Source organism: Anopheles gambiae, chromosome X (assembly GCF_943734735.2).
Source record: "Anopheles gambiae chromosome X, idAnoGambNW_F1_1, whole genome shotgun sequence".
NCBI lineage: Eukaryota > Metazoa > Arthropoda > Insecta > Diptera > Culicidae > Anopheles > Anopheles gambiae.
Genome location: NC_064600.1, coordinates 23,196,216 through 23,220,888, shown reverse-complemented (window position 1 = coordinate 23,220,888; position 24,673 = coordinate 23,196,216). Strand labels below are relative to the sequence as shown.

The window sequence follows — 24,673 nt, the reverse complement described above, 5'->3', positions numbered from 1 at the left end:
ACAAAATGAGCATGCTTTCTCCCTCTATCTGTTTTGATTATCTGTCGGGTCAAACAGAGCGAGAAAACATGCTAATCTTGTTTCTTGGAACCACTCGCACGCACCGCATATCTCCCGTGACCATCGCGATGATCACCGACTGAAAATGTCGCGACCAAGTGACTGACCAAGAATTGGTCGCACACAATGTCACCAAGCATGTGAGGGTGGATGTGGACTAACTGTTTGATGCTCGCCTCTGATCATTACAGTAGAGCTCGTGACGCTGAGATGATTTTGTTTCAGCCGGAATTTGTCATGTCTATGTCAGTGACATTTTGCAAAACTGATCACATAAAAAAAAAGTCGTGATATAGTGACTTACCAAGCGATGGTCGCAAACATGTCATGAGCATGTATTAGTCACTCCAACCGTTCTGAGTATCACTATTGATTATCACAATTGAGTACGTGACGTTGATATGGATTTTGTTTCAGTCAGATTTTTTTATGACATTCATAGTGACAGTTTGCAGCACTGGTTAACCCATAGCTATATATTAGAAAAAACAAGCCCACCTCTATGCACCTAATGCGGAGTAACAATCACAGCAACTCACATATTAACAGAATGCCAAGGATTCGCCTATGAGTGCAAACAATACCAAATACAAAACAACATCGACGTGATATTAGCATTTATTCCGATTATTTCTATTTAATATTGTTGTTCTGGTAATATGAAATATAAAATGCAGAGAAATGTAGTTCACAACCATCCTTTTTATGTATTGAATATTTTAAAATTTTAATAACACCATCGAATGAAAAATCAAAGCAATTTGGTAAGTATCCATTGCGTTTTCGATAAACCCATAGTTTTTTTTCTCTCAGAAGGATGACATACATCGATGTGAAAAAATTTGAACAATCAGCTGGTAGGAGCGTTTTGGCTAGAGGCAGGCTGTTAACACTTTGACCGTTGGCCTGACGTCACAGTTTTTCGAGTGAGCACGTAGCGCATAGCAAAAGAGCGATAAGAATGACAATTCCGTCAAACATTGCGAGGGTTGCGAATGATATCATCTGCTCCAAATCTTAAGGAATTTGAAATAATCTTTAATTTTTATGCATGGATCTTTTTTTTGCGGTAGTATTTGTCGAAAGATCACATATTAAAGTTTTGTGGATTTTTTAAAATAAAATTACAAAATTCAAGTGTTTAGTATGTTATAATTTGCACTAAGCATGGGCAAAACGATTCTTTTCACCGAACGCGAACGAACTAGTTCGCTCACCAAAAAGAACCGAACGCGAACGACGATTCTTTCGTTCTTTGTTTCATGGGGTTTTTATTCACAAAAAACGCTCGTTATCTTTTTCATTTACCCACCATAGACGCAATAATTTAAAAACATTAAACACTCGGCTGTCTGGTCACAATCCATCGCAAAACCGACCAAAAACTAGCATGTAAAAAACTAATACGAGCAAAAATGTCTCCTGCATATATTGTACCCTTTATACACACTCAAGGATTTTATTAAAAAAAACTACTTAAATATGGATCAACATGATGAGCGCAATCAATTCAGTTCAGTTCATTCGCGAACAATGACTAATCCGTTTGAACGGGCTCGATCTATTGAACTGTAAAGGTATACAGTGGAGCGCCGTTTATCCGGGTACCTTTTATCCGGCTTTCCGTTTATCCGTGCTGTTGAGAAATGACAGTTCAATACAAAAGTGACATTGGGTTATGAGGATATTTGAAAAAGCGGTTATAAGAGCACATTGTCATAACAAAAAAAAACACTATAATTCATGGCAAATTTTAAAAAATTTTTTTTCGAAAAACATGAAGTTAAAAAAATTGGGTTATTTTATCAAAAAATAAGAAAAATTTCCAAAAACTAACCAAGAATTGGTGATAAAATATATTATTTGACTCATTATCCGTGTTATTCGCTTATCCGGGCGAAGCCAAGTCCCGAGAAACCCGGATGAACGGCGCTCCACTGTAATTTCCATACCAACAGAACACAGATCGAACACAAATGAGCCAGTTCGACCGCGTTCGATGAATTAAGTTGTGTAGGTACGATTTATACACCAACACAACACAGATCGAACACTAACGGATCAGATCGAACGCGTTCGATGAATTCAGTTGTGTAGGTACGATTTACACACCAACAGAACACAGATCGAACACCAGTTCGAACGCGTTGGATGAATTCAGTTGTGTAGGTACGATTTATACACCAACACAACACAGATCGAACACTAACGGATCAGATCGAACGCGTTCGATGAATTCAGTTGTGTAGCTACGATTTACACACCAACAGAACACAGATCGAACACCAGTTCGAACGCGTTCGATGAATTCAGTTGTGTAGGTACGATTTACACACCAACAGAACACAGATCGAACACCAGTTCGAACGCGTTCGATGAATTCAGTTGTGTAGGTACGATTTACACACCAACAGAACACAGATCGAATACCAGTTCGAACGCGTTCGATGAATTCAGTCGTATAGATACGATTTCAACACCAACAGCACACGTATCGAACACTGCTGGACAAATTCGACGGCGTTCGAGGAATTGAGTTGTATGGGTACGATTTCAACACCAACAGGGTACATTTTGATCTCTGACGACCCGTTCGCACGGTGCGTGAAAGAGCGAGAAAGCAATATGATTTTGCACGTTTTATTACCACATTTATGTGTGCCGTCGAACACTGAACGGAACCAGTTTGAACGCGTTCGGTGTAGTCAGTTTCTTCCAAAAGTCCTGGTCGTTCTTTTTGTTAAGAACCTCGTTCGTTCGTGCACTTTACCGAACTGTTCGAACGGTGCGATTCTCGTTCATTTTACACATGCCTAATTTGCACTGTTATACCTGCTCTTGGGGTGTTATAATTATAACTGCTAAAACTAGGGGTGAAAAAACTACCAAGGCTCGCAAGCTCTTTAATGCGAGGGCTCTGGGGCGGTGAACTTGTATGGCGTGCAAGCCCTCGCGCGCCCTCGCAAATCGCTGTCAATTACATGGCGGGCAGTAACAAGCCTCGTTTTACCTATCATGGTGGTATGGTTCTTACAGTCGTCGTATAGTGTGCCTATAGTGTTGGTAAACAAACATACCTCCAAGTGTATATCAATGAAATTTAGTTTAGAAGCTGTTTTCGTATGAATAGCAAGGATTACTGCCATAATATTGATTTCTTGCGTAATTTGCACACCTAGAAGAGATTGCTTGATTTAATGTCGATTTTTCACTCAGCCAGATGAATTTTGGCCTTTGTTTGGTAAATTACTTTCAGAAAACTCTTTTTTTTTTGGTTATTTTTATGAAAACAGCACGATATGTCTAAAATGTTGCAAAAAAAACCTAAAATTACCTGTTTTTATTGATTTTAGAACTAAGACCACTATAGGAACATGCCTGTTTGGTGTACCTATAATGGCATTAGGGTAAAAACACTTAAAAATACGTAAATATGGACAAAAGGCAGTGAATTTGAAAAAAAAAATATCATTTGATAACAATTATGTAAAAAAAACTAATAACTGCGTTGTTATGTGGTCATTTAGAACGTTAACAAAAATATGAGTATCGTTATAAAAACCTAAGGATTTTGGAAAAATGTTGATACCTTTCACAAAATAATGGATTTTTAGGTCACTTAGAAACGGCCATCCTTTGTAAAAGGCCAGAGAACATTTCACATTATCATAAATAACTTAAATACTGTTAAGTTCCTTCCCGCATAAAAACCTTGCCGCTCGATATTTCATATAAGTATGCCTACATTCATTCACCCTCTTAGGGTCGCAACACGCCGCTTAGCCAACACTCACTTTATTGCACTATTACCTATGTGAGGGCTCGATCTAATCCATCGTATGCCTTACCAACCTTTTGTTATATTCTATTTTATGTAATGAAAGTACGTGGTCATGTCAGCCTCATGTCAGGGTGTTGCGGCAGAGGGCTACGCCGGGCGAACGATCCGGCTTTTGCAACGGGGGAATTCTGCACTGTCTGTCTGTCAAAAGATTTATAATGACTTTGGTCCTTATTGATATAAGGACTCTTATACTCTTTCGTCACGTACACTGGACCTTTTTAAAACTTTGAATTATTTATAATTTTTTATCCTTTCTACTTCTTCTTAATCTATTTGGCGTAACGTCCTACGCGGACATGCCTTGCTACGGGGGGACAGTCTATTTTGGGCTTGAACCCATGACGGACATGTCATTGAGTCGTTCGAAATGACGACTGTACCACGGGACCGCCCCAATTGTCCTTTCTACAGTAAGGTAAAAAAATAAAATAAAGAATAAAAATAAAGGATACATGGATTAGTAGGGATGGGATGTTGAGGTGGGAAATTGAGGAGTCTGGAGTGAATATAGTTGAATTGTATAGTAACTCTGCCTTTTAAACTGTTAAGGTAGCAGACTACCGGCCACCATCTCCCAAAGAAGCTCTTAACTCTTTGGGACGATTAACGATTGAATCTTAACAGATTGACGTTTGACGTTTAACGTAAAAGTCGCTTTCGCATATCGCTCAGTATATTTTCTTGAAAATCGCGCTGTTTATCAAACTATTTTCCGGTTTATTTTCAATATTTTTCCAGTGTATAATCACAGTATTTTCGAACACCGTTCGTATATCGTGCAATAGTGCGTTTATCTCTGTGACCCAAAAACTCGCGCAAATTTCGCATTTCAGATCGCGTCTGAGTTCGCGCGTCCTGACCGCCATCGCTCTTGTTGCTGCAACGACAACCTGCACCGTTCCCGTATTGCAATGGCTCGTATTTGCAACGCCTGCACTATGGAAATTGCGGAGGCATCTATCAGCTGCTGCCTACTCACCATTTCATCAGCGCTGCACTTCGGTTCCCGCTGATCTGTTCCTGCGCATTTCGGAATATAAACAATTACACCGCGCACCAAATTCGTAAAAGACGCAGCCATGCAATCTGGCTTCCAGGCGGCAATAACAACAGTAGCCGAAAGCATCAAGACCGTTATGGAGCCATTGACTAACGAAATTAAAACTGGGTTTGCACGGATGAGCCAACTTGATCTAAAAACTCCACGTAGCAGTCACCCTCCTACAAAAATTCGTCGCATAAATCTATCCAAACGTTTGTTTTCCGATGTCACTAAGGACAGTCACGCATTGTTTACATTCGGTGCTACGAGCAATCAAAGAAATAGCCAAAACAACAATACGAAGCGAGTCGACGATATTCAACGCAAAACTCATGCACCACCTGTAATAACTGGCACAAAAGAGGATATAGCATCTTTTCCGATCAAAATAGTTCCCGCTCATTCCACGGTGCAAAAATGAGCGCTATATATTTCCCGGCTCTCTACCGATACAACCAATGACCAAATTATACAAATGATAAAACAAACTTTATCCATTGATGATGCTACAGCACACTGTCTTATTCGCCAGGGTACAAATACGGCTACACTCTCATTCCTGTCGTTTAAAGTGTTACGTGACAAGGCTCTTTCCTTTCCCTACAACTTTGCCTACAGTGCTAAATATTCGGTCACCGCCACTGCTGGATCACACAATTTTATCGGCACACACTGCACGCACATCACCAACACCGCAAACACACTAATATTCACCGGTATTCATTTCACGCACATCGCGCACACTTACAATCACAAAAATCATCCTGACACGACTCAACAAACGAAGAACACCGGCGCTGAAACAACTTTAGTGAATAATAATTGCACTTACCAAACGATTGTTTTTCCTACCACAAACAATATTTTTTCTACTGAGGCAGTGCTTGACGAAAGGCACACGCAACTTAATGATCGTGAAACCAAAACAAACCATCGCCAAAGAACGGACACTACACTCACACAATCGCACGACTATCATGTCAATCATACAGGGGTCGCCTGCCATAATAATACTGACGAATTATTGTTCCTGTACCAAAACGTTAGAGGATTGAAATCTAAATGCAATCAAGTCTTTGACTATGTTTCTACAACCCACTATGACGTTATTATCCTGACTGAAACATGGTTGGATTCAACGATTGATTCCTCGGAACTGTTCCCGGATACAGTGTATAGAACAGACCGCAGCAGCAAAAATAGTAAAAAATCAATCGATGGCGGGGTTCTCATTGCCCTTGCTTCATACCTACGTACAATACTTTGTCCTACACAGGATACCGTTGAGCAACTCTGGGTGAGAGTTTATGGTAATAAACGTACTTTTATCACGGGTGTAGTGTACCTTCCTCCAGATTTAGTAAACAACACTACTGCCATGCAAACTATCTGCTCCACCATAGATAATATTGCTTGTGCAACCACCGATACGCTTCTCCTATTCGGGGACTTTAACTTCTCCAATCTTTCCTGGAACAACGATGATTCTAACGTTCCTGCACTTCGAATCAATTATGAGAATTCACGAATTACGGATAACTGCCGCTCTTTGCTTGACTGCATCTACAGTAATGAGCTTTCTCAGATCAACTTTATACCTAATGCATCGAATAACATTCTCGATCTCATAATTGTCTCTGACGAGATCCTACAGTATTGTGCCCCACCGGTGGTGTACCCTTTCCCCATGGTTGCCGTTGACGTCCATCATCCTCCTGTTGAACTACACTTAACTGGTGCTGGCAATACAGCTCGTTCCTGGCGTTCTACTTCACCAAGTCGTGAGTCCGGCACACGTAACTACAGGCGAACTAACTTTATCCGTCTAGCTGAACTGCTTCAATCTACTGACTGGTCTTTCCTGGAAGGTATTCCGGATGTTAACTTAACATTGGAACTATTTAACACAACACTACTGGCGCTTATATCTGATTGCTGTCCTCTAATACCACCGCGTCGCAGTCCACCATGGTCTGATGCACGTTTACGCCGTCTAAAGCAAAACAAAGCGTCATGCTTTCGCTTCTGCAGTACAAATGATACACAACACTCCAAATTAAGGTTCATTGCTGCCCATAATGTATATAGAAGCTATAACAGACAACTTCATACTCGTTATCTCATTCGAGAGAAATTCTCGCTCATCAGACACCCAACACGATTCTGGAGGTATGTTGAATCAAACCGCGGTAACAGCTCGCTCCCCGATGTTCTCACATATAACAACGTCTCCACAAGCAGTAAGGAAGGTATGTGCAACCTATTTGCTGATCGTTTCAAGGACTGCTTTACTACGGATGATGCAAGCTTATCATTAGACGCAGCTTTAAATAATGTGCCCCGTGATGTTGTTGATACTGATGTACGCGATATTATCTCGGTAGATACTGTACTACGTGCTCTGCAGCAGGTCAAAACCTCATACAACCCTGGACCCGATGGTATTCCTACGGCAATCCTTGCCAAATGTTGCGAATTTTTAACAGAGCCTCTGTCTCACATCTACCAACTCTCTTTTGACCAAAGTACTCTACCCACGGCCTGGAAATCCTCTGTGATGTTTCCGGAGTACAAAAAAGGGGATAAAAACTCTGCTGAGAACTACCGCGGTATAACCATCGTGCCTTCTTGTGCCAAGGTGTTTGAGATTGTCATACAAAACTCGCTAATGTATCACTGTCGTTCTTATATTTCTACACGCCAGCATGGTTTCTTTCCTCGACGCAGTGTTACCACAAACCTGGTGGAATTCGTCTCCAACTGCCACGCAGCCTTTATTTCCGGAGCTCAGATGGATGCAGTATACACTGATCTTAAGGCTGCGTTTGATCGTGTGAACCATCGCTTGCTGTTGGCTAAGCTCGCCCGGATCGGTCTCTCTACTCCGCTGGTGAATTGGTTCAGGTCCTATATCTCTAAACGTAGCTACTACGTACAAATCGATGGTGTCTCCTCTAACGTTTTCGAGAGTTCATCTGGCGTCCCTCAGGGCAGCAACTTGGGACCACTGCTGTTCTCGCTTTTTATTAACGACGTCACACTGGCCATTACGGAAGCAGATTGTCTGCTTTATGCGGATGATGTTAGGCTGTTTCGTATCGTACGGAACACTTCCGACTCTCTTTCTCTGCAAAGATCGATTGATGTTTTCTCTGACTGGTGTATCAACAACGAACTGCTAATTTCTGATGATAAGTGTACGTCAATGTCGTTCTTTAGAATAGCTAGTCCGATAAGGTATATCTATAGCATATCAGGGACACAACTACCGCGGTGCAATACGGTCAGGGATCTAAGAGTCACCCTGGATCGCAAACTAGATTTCCGACAACATTACTGTGATATTTTAGACAAAGCTAACAAAATGCTAGGATTTATTCGTCGACATTCGAGAGAACTCAATGACCCACACTGCCTGTTAACTCTGTATAAGTCCTATGTTCGTTCTATCCTCGAGTTTAGTTCTACAGTTTGGTGTCCGTTCTATAGTGTTTGGTCCAATAGAATAGAAGCTGTCCAAAAGATAGTTACTCGTATTGTCCTACACTTCACTCCGTGGCATAATGTAACCCCTCGTCCATCGTATCATACTCGTTGTTTGTTGTTTGGTCTGGACACACTTGCTAGGAGACGTGATAATGCCCAATGTACGGTTTTGTCCAAGCTTATTGTCGGTGAGATAGATTCGCCAGAACTACTGGCTAGAATCAACATAAATGTCCCTACTAGAGTGTTCCGTAACTACAGACTAATAAGAACCCAAGCGCCACAGATTAAGCTTAAACGACTGGAAAATTGAATATCCATAGAAAAAAAATGAAAGCTCCACAGCTTCATTGGTTTGATCAATAGATGGCGTATTACAACTCATCATTATTTTGCTATCCTTTTCTTGCAATGTGTTTCGACAAGTTTCATCTTATCATGACCTATATAGCCTTTTAACTTTCTGAGCAAAAATCTATATGAATGGTCGTGTGGTCAGATACGTCGGTATCAACGACTATTACTCAAATTTTACTTGCTTCAGTGCTGGTGGTTTCCGTTGGAGTTTAGTATTTAAACAAGCGTATCGCCGTTCTAGTTCTAGCGATGCATAACTTCAATTCGAAACTATACAACAGTACAGAGGAAATGAGAAAGCTCTCCTCCAAGCGATGAAGCTCAACTGGTTGGGGTATCCCACCAACAGAGAGCGCCACCAGCTTTTTCGCTATTTTTAGAATGCATGAGTCGTTTGCCGTCTGCTAAACGAAGTCTTTCTATATTTCGTTTAGGTAGAGAACTTGAGTCGTTTAGAAGCCGTTTAGTGGTCGTTTAGTGGATTTGTGGCACTTGGGAACTGACCTTACAAGACGTGCATACAGCGAGAACGACCCAATGACTGCGATGGCCTGTAAATTTAATCAGCGTTACATGTTATTTGACTGGCACTAACCTACAAGATTCTGTTGATCCGTCTTGTCATTGTACACTGCGTTTAACCTGCTCTTTGTGTTAGTTATTTACGTTCTAGTTTTAATTCAGTGATAAGGTCGCTTGTTTGGCCAATCACTTAATACAATAAACAATATAATACAATACAATACAACTCTGTTCAAACTGCAAGGTTTTCTGTCTGAATGTTGTTGTTTGTGTAGTTTAAAGAGGCTTTGGCTCCAACGGAGTTCTTTCGCCTATGATCTGTTTGTATCTTCTACTTCTTCTTCTTTCCATATTTTATAGAGACTTTTGGCTCCAGCTGAGTTCTTTCGTCTCTTTGTGTAGGTCAGAACTATTAAATTTGGTGGAATAGATTTGAGAGTCTTAAAAATTTAATTAGGTTTTTTGTTACTGTGGAATAGCTGATAATATAGAATCCATATTTTAGTCAAGTCAAATATTTCGGAGTTACGTAAATCTGTTTGAATGTTGTTGGAATAATTTAGAGAGGCTTTAGCTCCAACGGAGTTCTTTCGCCTCTTAGTGAAAAAAAGTTAGACTATTACATTTGATGGTAAAGATTTGAAAGCTTTAGAAATTTTAGAAGAATTTCCTGTTTCTGTGGATTGGCTGATAATATTGAGTCTATGTTAAAGTCAAGATTGCAAGTATTTCGAAGTTGTGTGTAGCCGTGGCATTCTGTCAAAAGGTGGAAGATTTTTATGTCGGTCCCGCAGAATTGGCAGAGAGGAGGGCTGGATCGTTCAATGAGATGGCTGTGGGTCAGTATGGCCTATTCTTACTCGAGTAAGGATTTTTTGGTCTCGATGTTTTACAATTGATGGCCATGGTGAAGTTGCTGTTTTCACTAGACGAAGGAAGTTGTTCTTGGTTTTAAACCATTCTTTTCCCATATGCTTCTCTTATTCGGGGCGAGTATGGGCTTCGAACGACGAAATCCGTTCGCCGCGGTTGTCAGAAGGCGCTCACTTGGCGCTCAGTTTTAATATAACGTACCATAAGAAGCGCGTGAAAGAATGAGTTCTACCTGCCGGGGTCGAACGTTCCCGTTTGTATGGGGAGAAATCCGCGAGGTTTTGCGCTGCGGATTTGGAACGACTGTTTTTTTCAATGTAACGTTTTGCTTTAAATTTTGCTTTAAATGTTTGAAGTGAATTGAACTTAGAGGTATGTAACATTTTGAAAATGTTTTGTGATCTATTTCCAATAAAAAAATTTTTTCATCAGTTTTGAAAATGTATTTAAAAAACATAAAATATATCGGAATATAAATATACATACAAATATCTATAATAATATAGTTAAATATGTATATATATATAGTTGAATATTTATGTATATGTCAAATTTTATGTTTTTCATATAAATTTGTTACACTGCTGAAAATTTTATAGAAAAATATCACAAAACATTTTCACCATGTAAATAACGCTTAGAATTCTTTAAAATAAAATCAATCTGTATTTTTATACATTTTTATTAAGTACATCCAATCCTGTCGTCCCTCCTAAATTTGAACTAAGTTTAATTCAAATTTCAAGAAAAATGAGTAAAGCTGCCTTATAATTGATAACAAATCATCCAATAATGGATGTAACGAATGAAATCCATTACCAACGGCAAAAAAGATCAAAATTCAAAACTTTACCAACCTTGAATCGTAGAAATAAACGTCTTTAAATGCTTGACAGTTGTATCTCATGGTTCTCATTCTCTCATGAGCGTCGAACGGAATTCGTCGTTCGAAGTCGGTACTCGTCCCGATTATCTCTATCCGTTCATGAAGATTATTGCGTCTCTCTTAGCCAGTGAGGTGTTGAAGGTAGATGTTTTCCTTCTGCCTTTGTTAAAAAAAATATGTTTGAATCTGAGTTAGCTCCAGCTTGAGTCGCTTTTATCAAATTTTCCCCCGGCGACACCTGTGGAACCGGCGGTTCCAGGAACTACAATCGATCACGCTTCGATCTTGAGCGGTACCGGGGCTGCGTGTACATGTGTAACGATGTTCATTGGGGTGGGGTGTGGTGTGGCTGGCGTTTTGTGGTGCTTGCGTATCGAGCACCGATTTCACATTGTGTGTACCCATCTTCTTTCTTTTATTTTTTTTTTAATTTGCATGCACTTCGCAAGCAATACAAGGTGAGATAGAAAACTGCACCTAAGCAAAACCTCTTTTTTATTGAATTTTTAATGTTATTAAGTGAAAGCAAGATATGTTGGAAAGATATTCAAGTTTTAGTCTCAATTTATGTTTGTTCAAACGATCCATTTTGGTACGAATTCAGGCTTTTCGTTCATTTTCAGCGAAGCGCCTGCTTGAGATGGTCGACACTTTGGTATTTTTAGTGCCTACTTTTTTCTGTAAGGGACTTGGCTTTCAGTAACTTATTGATTGCTTACAGCAGGATAGTCTGACCTACATATGTGGGAATTCACTATCTGTAGGCTGTAAGTTTACGATATCTTAGTCTAAGTCTAAAGAAACCTTTTATTATTTTAAGAGGCTATCAACATAGTCACTATTTTTTTATTTATGATTACACCCTTGCTGCGTAATTTGAAGAATTTTGATTTTTTTTTAATTAAACGTAGAACGATTTAGTACGGAGATACACAAAAGTGTTGCTAGGTTTTGGTCGAATGTTTCGTTAGAAGAAATTTTAGAAGTGTTATGTTTTTCTAGCCACCGAATTTTCTACACGGTGAATCATGTTGCATTCGTTTATCCTGCTCTAGCTTCACGCGTCGTCCCTGGACAACTTATCTTCCTAAAATATTTTGAGTTAAAATTGAAGATCATTCCGATTTGCTGTACGATTGGTGTAGCTTCTATTTAGGATTGGAACTGACTTATTCACTAACTCAACGTATTCGTTGCCAATAGGTACATTTTTGATCGAACATTTGCCGCACCGGTGGTAGCTGAGAGTGTACTTTACTAGTATAGTGAGTGCTGGTACTAACAGCGTTCGACCGTAAGAAGTTTAGTATAATCCTGTAGCAGGCTCAAGACCAATATCCTACGTATAATACATTTGACGGAGTGTAAAAACTCCGGACTCAAGTGATGAGTAGTGGAATTGTATGAATATATTCTCTGTTTATTTTAGTTATGGTTTCTAGACCTTAGCAGAGGATAAAAACAAAATCTCTCTTTTCGACTCTGCGTAACGTCACCTTGGGCATTCGTATTCTCTGTTCCTTACTGACCGTCGAAGTATCCCTGGTTATAAAAAGATTGAAGAACATCTCCTAGAAAACCCTGTTTGACTCATGTCTTTTTCTTCTCTTGACTCAACAACCGTTGTCGGCCAAGGCCTGCCTGTACCACTTGTGGGCTTGGCTTTCAGTGACTTATTGATCCCCCCATAGCAGGATAGTCAGTCCTACGTATGGCAGCACGGTCCATTTGGGGTTTGAACCCATGACAGGCATGTTGTTAACTCGTACGAGTTGATGACTGTGCTATGAGACCGGCACTGATTTTGATGGATTGGCTCATGTATTTTGATCAATTATGTAAACAGATTGACGTTTTTGTTCAATCCAAAAGATAGTAAGCCCTAAGTAATACGCTCAACCCGTCTCTTCAACATAAAATAAAGACAGGGAACCCCTTGTACAATAGTGGATTGGAGGGGTATGGTAGATTTTGATAATGCTTTAAAATAAACCGAAATTCAATAGCTCAGCTCTTTTCAGTTGATATGCATTCAATTGATGCTTGACATTAGGCTCAAAGTTTAATTAAAAATCTGGCGCTTGAGTTGAATAACCGGGAAAAACGAATTAAAAATTTATACTCACTTTTTCTTATGATATAAAAAAAAAGACAAATTGTAGCTTCCCGTACCAAAAAAAAAATCCAGCATTTAAAGTTGATAATAATAATGAAGAAAAATTCGGATATTGTAACCGGAAAAGTAATCGGCCCAGTTTTTGGAAGGAAGTTGCTTCCGAACTAAATCATCTGGGTCCTCACTTTCAAGAGGCACAAGTATGGAAAAGGGTGAGTAATATTCGAAAGAAAAACTTTTTATTTGCTCCGAACGCACAACTTCGGTAGTGTTACTAAGAAAACAATCTTTTAATAACTTTCAACTTCAATAGGTGTGAACTAAAAAAATACAACGTTAAATCTTGGAAGAAAACTTGGCTCCAATAAAAAAGAATTGAACAAAACGGGAGGAAGAATTGCCAATTTGAATGTCATTGAAGAACGGATCACGACAATAACTAATTGCGACAAGTGTGCATCTGGAGAAGTAGGTGGTGTGTGTTTAGGCATGTTAAGCAAACCAAAACCGCTACGAACCATCCCGAAGAACAATATTCAGCAAGATAATCTAGCTGAAAAAGAGAAGGAAAGGGAAGCAGTACAAAGAGAAAAGAGATCAGCTGTAAATGTGCAACCAGTTTCTCATCAAAACACCACCGAAAAAAAACAACGGAATTGCTTCAACATTAGTGCGGCAAAATGAAGTTGTGATTGAGACAGTCAATCAAGTCAATCACCATAACAACACCAGATACATTCGGAAGTTTTTCATTGAAATACTGGTTAGCTGCTGATTTTTCCTGCTGCAACATTTCCAAACATACTACGTATGCTAATTCACGTTCCATGACTTCCAACTTTTTATCGAATACTTCCGAAAACGTTGACTGAGCCATTGGAACAGTAAAATCATTGCCCACGCTTTACTGGAAAGATCCCTGAGCTAAGAATTTTAGTGTGGAAGCCAATTGAAGCTTCGCAGATCCTCTTTTGTGCTTAGGACGTAGAAATAGTTCTATTTTGTTAAGAATTTCAATGAACAAGGTTTTTGAAACCCGAAAGTTTTTAATGAACCTGAAAAGCAATGAAATGTATACAAAAATTATACTTGCACTTCTTCCAACCAAAACATGATTCAATATACACTTGTTCGAAAGTTTGTAGTGGATCCAATTTGCAACGCAAATATCGACGAAAACTGGCAAGATCTACTGCTTCATTTTCATCCGAAATATCTCCGCACAAAAAGCACCGCATTTAAATCCATTATCATGAAACTAACTGAACTATTTTTATTAATAAAACTTATTTGCATCAAGTAAACACACTTCCGGGCGCGGTCTGGTGGTACAGTCGTCAACTCGAAAGACTTTACAACATGCCCGTCATGGGTTCAAGCCCCGAATAGACCGTGCCCCTATACGTAGGACTGACTATCCTGCTATGGTAACAATAAGTCACTGAAAGCCAAGCTCACTTCACTAGTGGGTACAGGCAGGCCTTGGCCGGCAGCGGTTGTTGTGCCACAAGAAGAAGAAGAAACACACTTCCATTTAACAGACAAACAAACTGCGCAATGGCTACTATGGTCGTTAATTTGACGACAACACACCTAACAACAGTGAAATCGAGCAGAATTAATCTCTTTTAACCGTCGTTTGTTTTGACGACTATTATTCGCGATCCCACCCAATGCCGCAATCACGTGTCTGATCGGTGGATGATCGGCATGTTGACGACGCAGCGTTTTTAGGAAGTAAGAACAACAAAAATGAATTTACAATCTTTCCCCGAGTTACGCGATTTAGAGTTATGCTATTTTTTTATTTTTAACAGAACATATGTCAAATCAGTACAATTATCTCCATCAATTGTGAAATGAACAATAATCTGATTTTCTTAAAAAAATTAAATCACTAATATGGCAGACCGAACCGGAATAACCGAAAATTTCTCCACGAATAGCATTAAATAAGTAATAAATTACACAAATAAACTTAATTCAATCAAAAATCATTATTAATCAAGTATATTTTGGTAAACCAGTGAATAAAACATGACATTCGACTTACGCGAAAATCCGAGAAACGCGAATGTCTCCGGAACGCATTATTCGCGTAACTCGTGGAAAGACTGTATAAAAGGTATAAAAGGGAACAATTATAGAAATAAAACAGTATTTAATCAGCTTAACCCTTGTATCGACTACCAGTTACTCCGAAGTTAGATTCGAGTGTGACAGATATTCATAACTGAAATATATGAGTTTTAAGTTGCAGTTTAGTTATATGTAGCTTAAAACTAGTACTAACGAAATGTATGTTAAGCATTTCAAAACTCATTGTATCAAACTTAGTATATTTAATTTTTAAGTTTATAAACTTATGAACTATATTTAATATTATTATAAATTATATTTCATATTTTCTTACCTTTGCTCCTCGATTTGATTCCGGATGTTTAGCATGATACATGCAAAAATATTTTCGATGTCCATTTAAAGCTACAACTGTTCCAATACAGTTGCGAGGATTGATATTCATTTCGCGACATTCAGATAACGACAAACGCAATAATTCTGCATACCATCCAATCCCTTTTTCAATCAACATGTGTGCAAACATTAATGTTTTGTTCCTGTATTATAAATAAAATGTAATATAAAAATATAAATGTATTATAAAATAAAACAATTATTCATAAAGTTTATTGATTAAGAAAAAAAAAGAAACTCACTTCCGATATGGCCACACTGCTTTATGAAATGAAGGAATCAATTTCGATCGCGATTGTAAATCTGTAAGTAATACTATAGTGCGACACCCCGGCTTTAGGAGACGAACCAGTCCATTGTATTTTTCAGCGCGTAATTCATGTAATCGCAGCTCTGGTATATAACTGATACGTTTCCCTATCAATGAAAGTTTTAGAAATCAATATATACAATGTTACTGAAATACAAGCACATGAGTTCAAAATATATCGGATAAACATGCAGGTTATAACGTAAAAGAAATTGACAACTGTCGAAAGATCTTTTATCATGTTTCAATGGATAGCTAGTCTTGCATTAATGGACAATGTTCACTACGAGGTCAATATACATACATTTACCTACAGTGGTGGGTATTCAAAATCGGACAGTTCCAATTCGGTCGCTCTTTCTACCATCAAGAATTATCATTATGTCATTATGTTTTCCCCGTTATTCCCATAGAAAAGTTAATTTTTGATTCTTATTTCACATTCCCGCGTAATAAAGAAAGGTAATAAAAGAAGCCTACTGAATAGTTTGCATGACGATTTAAATTCTATGACGTTGATTTATGGATCGCAAAGTAGGAAGAGCGGCCGGACTTCGATGTGCATTTCGTAGTGTCCGATTTTGAATACCAGTAATGGGTATACAGTGGAACGCCGTTTATCTGGGCTGAACAGGACTCAACTTAGCCCAGATAATTAGTTTTGACTATTAACTTCATGTGCCTTCATGTCAACTCGTACGACTTAAAAACATGCCCGTCATGGGTTCAATCCCCAAACAGACCCCGCCGCCATACGTAGGACTGACTATCCTGCTATGGGGGGGAATCAATTAGTCACTGAAAGTCAAGCCCACAAGTGGTACAGGCGGGCCTTGACCGACATCGGTTGTTGAGCCAAAGAAGAAGAATTAACTTCATGTTCGTTTAATGAACTTATTTGAAATTTTCGATAAATTTCAGTGTTTTTCTTTATTATAATTTGTAATGTGCTCTGATCGTACGACTTAACAACATGCAATGAACCATGCCACCATACATAGTACTGACTAGGCATGGGCAAAACGATTCTTTTCACCGAACGCGAACGAACTAGTAATGTTTCCAAAATTTACCACTTCTCAGTTATTTGTGACCCAAGAATAATCAATTTTTCACTGAAAGCCTAGTCCAGAAGTGGTACAGGAGGCTCTGATACCGATTTTTTTTATATCCTCCTCAGCATACTATCTCATCTTTGTATTGAAATGTAATTTCTCAACAACACGGATATACGGACAACCAGATAAAAGGTAGCCGGAACAATTAGCATATCACTGTAGTTTTATTAAATTGTTCTCGTTATATTCACATTCATATTCATATTCAAATTTATTTGTCTACCTTTTGGTTACACAAATACTTAAATAATACTTATTACCTATGTTCCTAACCTAACAAAAATTAACACAAATTATCTAAAATTTGAGAAAAATTTTTTTTTTAGAAAATTAGAATTTAAAATTTAAAAATTGAAAATTAAGGCAGCACGGGATTATGGAGGGTTCTGATGCGGGAACGGAAAGAGGATAAGGGAAGGTTGAAATCAAACATAGAATATACACAGTTAAATCGACGAATTGCACGAAGAAGGGGGTCATTACGGCCCACTGCAGTTCGGCGGGAAGGGATCACTAGGGGAGGGCGGTTTCGAAGAACACGGTTAGGGGCGTAGAAAGGGATAGAAGAAAGAAGGGTAAGTATAAAGCATTATATTTCAGGTTGATAATAAATGTTTGTCCAGCAGTAGGACTACAAAGGGTAGATTATTTGGATGCCAATAGCAGGATGGCCAAAGGAATCAAAATTTTAAATTCCCGGTTTTTCCCAGTTTTCCCGGATTTTTTGGGGTTTTCCCCGGTTCACTTTATTTTGAGTGCCGGTTATCGATACTTCAATTCCAAATTATTATATCATAAAGCATTTTCAAAATCTTTATCTATATTCTACGGGCATTACGGGAAAGATGAACACTTGTCATAAATACTGGATAAAAGTTACTAGCGAATTATTCTAGAATATAATATACAATCTGATGGTGTTGTCACACCTTGAGAACTATTTTTGGCATGATTTCTATCAAATTTGTGCAAACAAATTTTCAATCGTGCGTTCGTTTGTGGATCTAATTTGACTAATATGGATCTAAAGCTATTTACATATGCATTCTTTATATTTCTGGAAGTTTTATATGAGCAAACAACTGATGAAAAAACGATAATAAATAAACGACAATAATGAGATTTTGGGCGTATGCCAAGAGTAGGAAAGCTAAAAATCAACTACCAAATAAAATCAGATATAAAGGTGAAATAGCCAGTTGTGAATACGACATAGCAAAAACATTTGCATCTCGCTTTCATGGCGTTTATGATAGTCAAATATTTAATGCAACTCAGATTCATGAAGCTTAAAAAAATACTTCCCACAATGTTGTCAATGTTCGTACCATCAATTTTGACGAATAATCTATGTCAGCTATATTATGCAAACTAAAACTGTCATTTTTTCCAGGCTCCAGGGTCATTTTTTTATGGTATTCCATCTGTGGTGCTAAAACGTTGTAATAATCTCGTCTCGCATCTAGTACATCTATGTCGGCTGTCCTTTGAACAACACACTGTTCCTAGCTTGTGGAAAACATCTTCGTTAATCCCTATATTCAAGAAAGGTGATAAAAATGAGGCAAATAATTAAAGAGGAGTGGACCTCTCTTTCAGCATGTGCCAAATTGATTGAAATAATTGTACACAATGCATTGATAGGACCTTTAAAAAACTATATTGCAATTGCGCAGCATGGTTTTATGCCAAATCGCTCGACATCCACAAATCTAATTGAATTTGTCTCGAAATGTACGAGTAATATTAACAAAGACATCCAAATAGACTGCATATATCTAAAAACTGCCTTCGACAGTGTATCCAATGATAGCATACTGATAGATACTGATAGCAAAACTCGACAGGCTAGGCTTTCAATCACACTTATTTTCATGGCTTCGATCATATCTGATCAATAGGACTTGCTACGTAAAGTTTGGGAAAGCTGGTTCAGATATCTTTACAAGCACATCTGGGGATCCTCAGGGTAGCAACCTTGGCCTTTGTTTTTAATATATGTAAATTATGTCTCTTTTTTCTTTCTGAATAAAAATTATGTCTCTTTTGTTTTACTTGTCGGCAGTTACTTAATGTATGCAGATGATGTAAAACTATTTCGTCTAGTTAACACTCATTTCGACCATAACGAACTGCAACGCGTGATTAATTTTTTTTCCGACTGGTGCAATCGTAATTTTCTTGTCCTTTGTATGGGTTAGTGTGCTATTATCTCGTTTATTGGTACCCGACAACTTATTTATTATAATTATGACACAGACGACATGACATGTCGATTAGGACAAACGATTAACCGTGTAGATACAATTCGCGATCTTGGTATCTTATTAGATCATAAATTAACTTTTACAAAACACTTATAAGACGTTGTTAGCAGAGCCAATAGGACCCTAGGTTTAGTACGGAAAATGACGAAAGAGTTCAATGATCTAGTGTATCAAAACACTTTTTAACAGTCTAGTCAGATCTTTTTTTATCAATTGTGTGGTGTCCACATACCGACCGCTGGATCAAACGTATAGAAAATGTCCAAAGGAAAATAACTCGTTTCGCGATTAAAGTGCTTAGATGGCTAAATAGTGACACGCTACCATATAAAACAAGATGCTTATTGTTAGGTGAAGAATCTTTAGAGAAGCGCCTTGAAAAGGCTAAAACAATCTTTATGGCCAAACTAATAAAAGGAGATATTGACGCACCCTGTTAATTAAGCAAAGTGAACATACACGTTCCTCCCTTTAGTCCTCGATTATCGTCCCTTTTGTATATAGATAGGCATAACACTAATAATGCGGCAAATGAACCGATACCAGCAATGGCACGTAGTTTTAATCTATTCTATGCAGGAGTTGATTTCCATACATCCATTTCAAGTATTAGTGAAGGTCTGCGCTACATCAATATATAAGAATTTACGATATTTTGTGGGGCCATCATTGGCGGACAAGAATTATAGAAATAAATAAATGAATAAATTAATAAATAATTAAATAAATAAATACATTAAAAACATTACAAATATTGCTTTTTGGTGGTTTAGCTCTGTCTGGAGAGGGGTGCAGATGGTTCTCCAGCCACGAAGGCCCCAGCGACCATCTTTCCGGGGGCCCTTGTAGCAAATATTCTGTCCACTTGTAGACATACGGCATACTACAGACTATCGATCTTCGACGACCGGCTAGTCCGCCTACCGTTAGATCCGCCGCTGGTTCATGACGGTGTTTTTTTTTTTTAATTGTTGAGGTATGCGTTGCTACTCATATGTGCATTGCGGTTGTGTATTGTTATTGGTGGGTGTTAGCATTTATTAATTTGTGTGTGACCTTGAGACGCTGTGGGAGAAGCTGGATTGGGATTTGAAGTGTTGTCGGTGTATTGATGGTTTATTTTATTTCGTGCCGCTGCTGATGAGACCATTCGATGCCCGTGCCAATGGAGGGTGAAGAAGCCTATTTAAAACAAGCGTATCAGAACGTCTAACACTAATCTAATATTTTTTAATTTGAACATGTTTGATGCTTCAACGACCTTCTAAGCATCATGTAGCACAGTGTAAAGTGGCAATAAAATATTGTTTTTAATGTGCCGAAATCTGTCTCGCGTTTTCGGGTCTCGTCACACACACACAGCGCGGGGAAAGTGATCGTTCACTCTATCATGTCGCGATTCCCCACCCCGCCCGGCGCTAGGGATGAGGATGCGCTATATGATAGCTGCTAAGGGGAGGGGGGGTTTGGTGGAGGGTGCGTGCTTGCGTGCGCGCTTTCGTAGGTGCGTTCTCGCGTGCGCGCGTTCGTAGGTGTCTTATCGCGTGCGCGCGCGCGTGTCTGTGTGTATATGTGTGTGAGTTTGCGCGCGCGTGTTTGTGTGTGTGCGTGCGTTTGGAAACCCCAAAACTATTTGATTCTGAAGCGTGCATTTTCATCCGCTGCGGCTACAACGTCCATGCATTTTCGATCTCGCTACCTGAGAGACTAAACAACAATTGGCATTGTCATCTTTGCGATCGGCTCTGCTGTTGGGGGTATTAAAAAAACACGTGATCTAAGCAAACGTGCGTGTGATTTGTTGCACATTTATTTCTAATTCAGCTAGCGGACGCAAGTGGAAACAACATTTTGATTTGAATCCATACAAAAGAGGATTCTGGATTTGTTTATTGCGGTGCGCGTATGGTGCTGCACCTGTCCGTCCAGAATCTGGTGGCTTGTTGGTTTGGAGTAGTTATCATGACGCCGTGCGACCGGCACTACCTTGGAATGGGTTCGGATCGGTAGGTTCATGTTTTGGTCGAGTGCATTCCGTGTATTTGTCTCGTTACACCGGTAGCCCGGCAGCACCAAAGTCAAGACAAACTCTTACCCGGGTGTGGACTGCTATCCTGAGTTCTTTTTATTATTATTATTATTATTGGCGTAATAGCCAACGCGATCATGCCGGCCTTTTCAGGACTTGAGTACCACGTAGCCGGAGCCGGTGACTAATCCCTTGCTACGGCGGACGGTTCATACGCGATTAGAACCCACGACGGGCATGCAGATGTGCGGAATGATGGCGGGGCCGCGGGCCCGCTCCTATCCAGTGTTCAACTTGCATACTGCCACACTGTCTCCTGCCCGGTGCATAAGCAGCAGGCAGGGGGAAGGATGCATCTCCACAGTAAAAAAAAACACCGTCATGAACCAGCGGTGGATCTAACGGTAGGCGGACTAGGCGGTCACTGAAGATCTCTAGTCTGTAGTATGCCGTTTGTCTACAATTGGACAGAGTATTAGCGATAAGGGCCCACCGGAAAGATGGTCGTTGGGACTCCGTGGCACCTCCCCTCCCCCCATGGCGACTACAATTTTAGGGCCTGTGACCGATGATCGTAGGGGTCCCATGGGCACCCCCCCCCCCCTCCTTCCCCCCAATCCGCCGGCAATTTAAGTATACTGTTCAATCTCCCAACGGCTGTGTGCCAGTACCCCCTCCTCCCGGTCATCAGCTACCATTTACAGGGGCCTCAACTCGTCTTTCCGCCTAGGGCCCCCGATTTCCCTACACTGCCACTGTCATGAACTCCTTCATTTCTTTGACCGATCGATCATAACATTCCGGAAGAGCATAGATTCGGCGACAGTTTTGCATACACACATGCGCAAACTGCTCAGCATATCTGTGTAATCTACAGCATACGAAAGGAAAAAAAGCTTAGTGTTACAAAGTTATGCTTAGTGCTTAACACGTTCAGTTCGATGGCAGGCCGCAGGGACTGCTAGTGAACTTTCCAGTGTGCCGGTTTCACAAGCAGCTTGCGTTCTAGATGCCGACGGAACGGAAAGCTGATGAAAAACAGCGCCGGGATGAACGTGTCAATGCGAATTAGGGTTCTGCGCGTTGCACAGCAAACCCTCCTGCGTAAACTAGCGATTCGTTAGTCATTTTTACATTGCAGCAATTGAACTTATTGCGCTTTTTTTGTTCGATTTGTGAAAATGCAACTTCATCGCCGCAATGTTTGTTAACGGCATTTTTAGGCCACAACAGCTCGCGAGCATTGACCACACGCGAGAAAGAGATAGCGCTATGGAGGGAAAAAGCACGGACGACGACTGACAGCGATTGGCCGTCTGACGCACCAACACATCCAAACCTTCGACAGCGCGCTCAGGCGAGGGGTATGAGGCGGAGCCAGGGACGGGTAGCTCGACGAGCTGCTCGACAAATTTGCCGTTGGAGAGAAAAGGAAGGCATGATAAAATTCTCAGAACGGCATGATTTCTTCCGTCGCTTTGCGCAGCGGGCAGGCTTCGGTACATTTCCTGCGCAGGAAACTGCTCGAATTTGCGCAGCGGGTAAGAGCGGGTTTTCGAATTGGAGAGGTCTCAGATTGGAGTGAGTTCACTGTATTAAACTTGTAGTGACTAGTGCCACCTAGCGCCAAATGCAATCAGCAGCCCTTGCCAAACTCACCGAGCGAACCCTGTAATAGGCCTTTTTAGCGAAATACAACCTTAAATCAAATCCTTAAACCTGTAGGTCTGCAATTTAAGATAAATTCGGCCTGTATTAAGGCGCTTCGCAGTACTTCGATTGTCGGTGATCGATTTTTACGGCAATCTACAAATTCAACTTTACAATACGTATTAAACGTTCCCAAGCTCCGCCGAAGTGCGGTGCTATTGGTGAGTTATAATTCCGTTAAATATTCAACTTCATTGCTTCGCCCGATTCCATACGAAAATTAACCTCATTAATTTATTGTTTCAATTCATTATTTGCCCTAACGAAATTTGTGCCGTTTTTGCTGTACATGTGCTACGCCTGTATGTGTAAAGGGATAAAAATACGCCTCCGTGCGGCATTCAGGAGGCGGTGCGATTATCGGAGCCTTGTCGCTGCATTTTTACATTGCTGACATCTAGCTTTCACGTAACGGAAGGTTGTATTTAATTTGATTAAGGTTTAACCTAAACAGTGCTTATAGACTATGTAAGGTAAATAAATCGATAGGGGAGAACAGGTGCACAAGAATAGAAAATGTATTTTGAAAATAAAATTATTACGTAAGTTGTGTCCTGAGTCTATCTCTAAAAACATTATGTGGTATGTTGAAATCAAATAAATCAAAATTATTTATGAAAGTTCGACACATAGCTGACATAGGATCAGACTGGCCAAAACGAGTTCTATAACGAGGGACGGATATGAATTGACGTATACGTAGATTCCTAGATGGCGCGTTAAATTCTATCGTAGCTAATAGAGTAGGAGCATCAATCAAAAAACAGTAAAATAAGTGTCAAACTGGATATCAGTAAAACAAATCACTGAAAATGCAGCAATTCATTCTGTCAAATCGACCTGTCAGTCAGATCATCAAAACAAAACAATGCGGTAGCCACTTGCTCGTGATGTGCAAAAAGCTGATTTTGTAGGCGCTTACAGGCACCCTGGTGAAATTTCAGGTGATATTTCGGCTTACGGGATTAATTTAAAACAATTGGCAGCCGTGTTGGTGTGTAAAATGTTTGCTACAATCCACTGTGCTTGCTGAAATTGCGTGGTGTCTGTGAGCGCTTACTGAACCATCTACACTTGCGGCGGCAAAATACAGTATAAAAACTGTATAAAACAACACAAAAAATGTATAAATATGAACTGAGCGAATGGCAATATCTGCGCATCAGTAAAAACTCAATTTAAAAGAAATATTTCGTCATTTTTTAATCGCTACCAACTACTGAAAAATCGGTAATATGAGAATGACTTTACTGGGATTTCAGTAAACGAGCTGTCATTTTGGTGAGCACCGGACATTACTGAATGATTCAGTAAACATTATTTTTACTGAAAGGATTACTGAAACTTCAGTTTAAAAAATTGCAGTAAAATTTTACTGAAGTTCAGTAAAAAAAGTTTTCTGTGTAGGTGATCGTTAAATGTTAAACGTGTGTCGAGAATGATCCCAAGGTCGCGGAATGTATCGGTGCGTTCAACGGATATGTTATCGATCTGGTAGTTGAATCGTGTGCAAGACCGAGAACGGTAAAAAGACAAAACACGACATTTTTCGATACATAGCACCATTGCATTATCACG

General features: G+C 39.6%; 1 protein-coding gene across 6 annotated transcripts in view; it reads right to left on the bottom strand.

Moving 5' to 3' along the window:
• LOC1278667 (dnaJ homolog subfamily C member 16) overlaps window positions 1-24,673 on the bottom strand; it is a 68,282-nt gene that overhangs the window by 6,000 nt on the left and 37,609 nt on the right. For 2 of the 6 annotated variants that reach the window (XM_318286.6, XM_061641452.1), the window contains exons 4-5: window positions 15,904-16,078; window positions 15,600-15,804 (exon numbers count right to left, since the gene is read on the bottom strand). The exons of 1 other annotated variant lie outside the window; for it this stretch is intronic. In XM_318286.6, coding sequence (XP_318286.6) covers window positions 15,600-15,804; window positions 15,904-16,078 — 380 coding nt within the window. 3 more of the 6 variants (XR_009764586.1, XM_061641473.1, XM_061641461.1) reach the window with 3 other exon arrangements.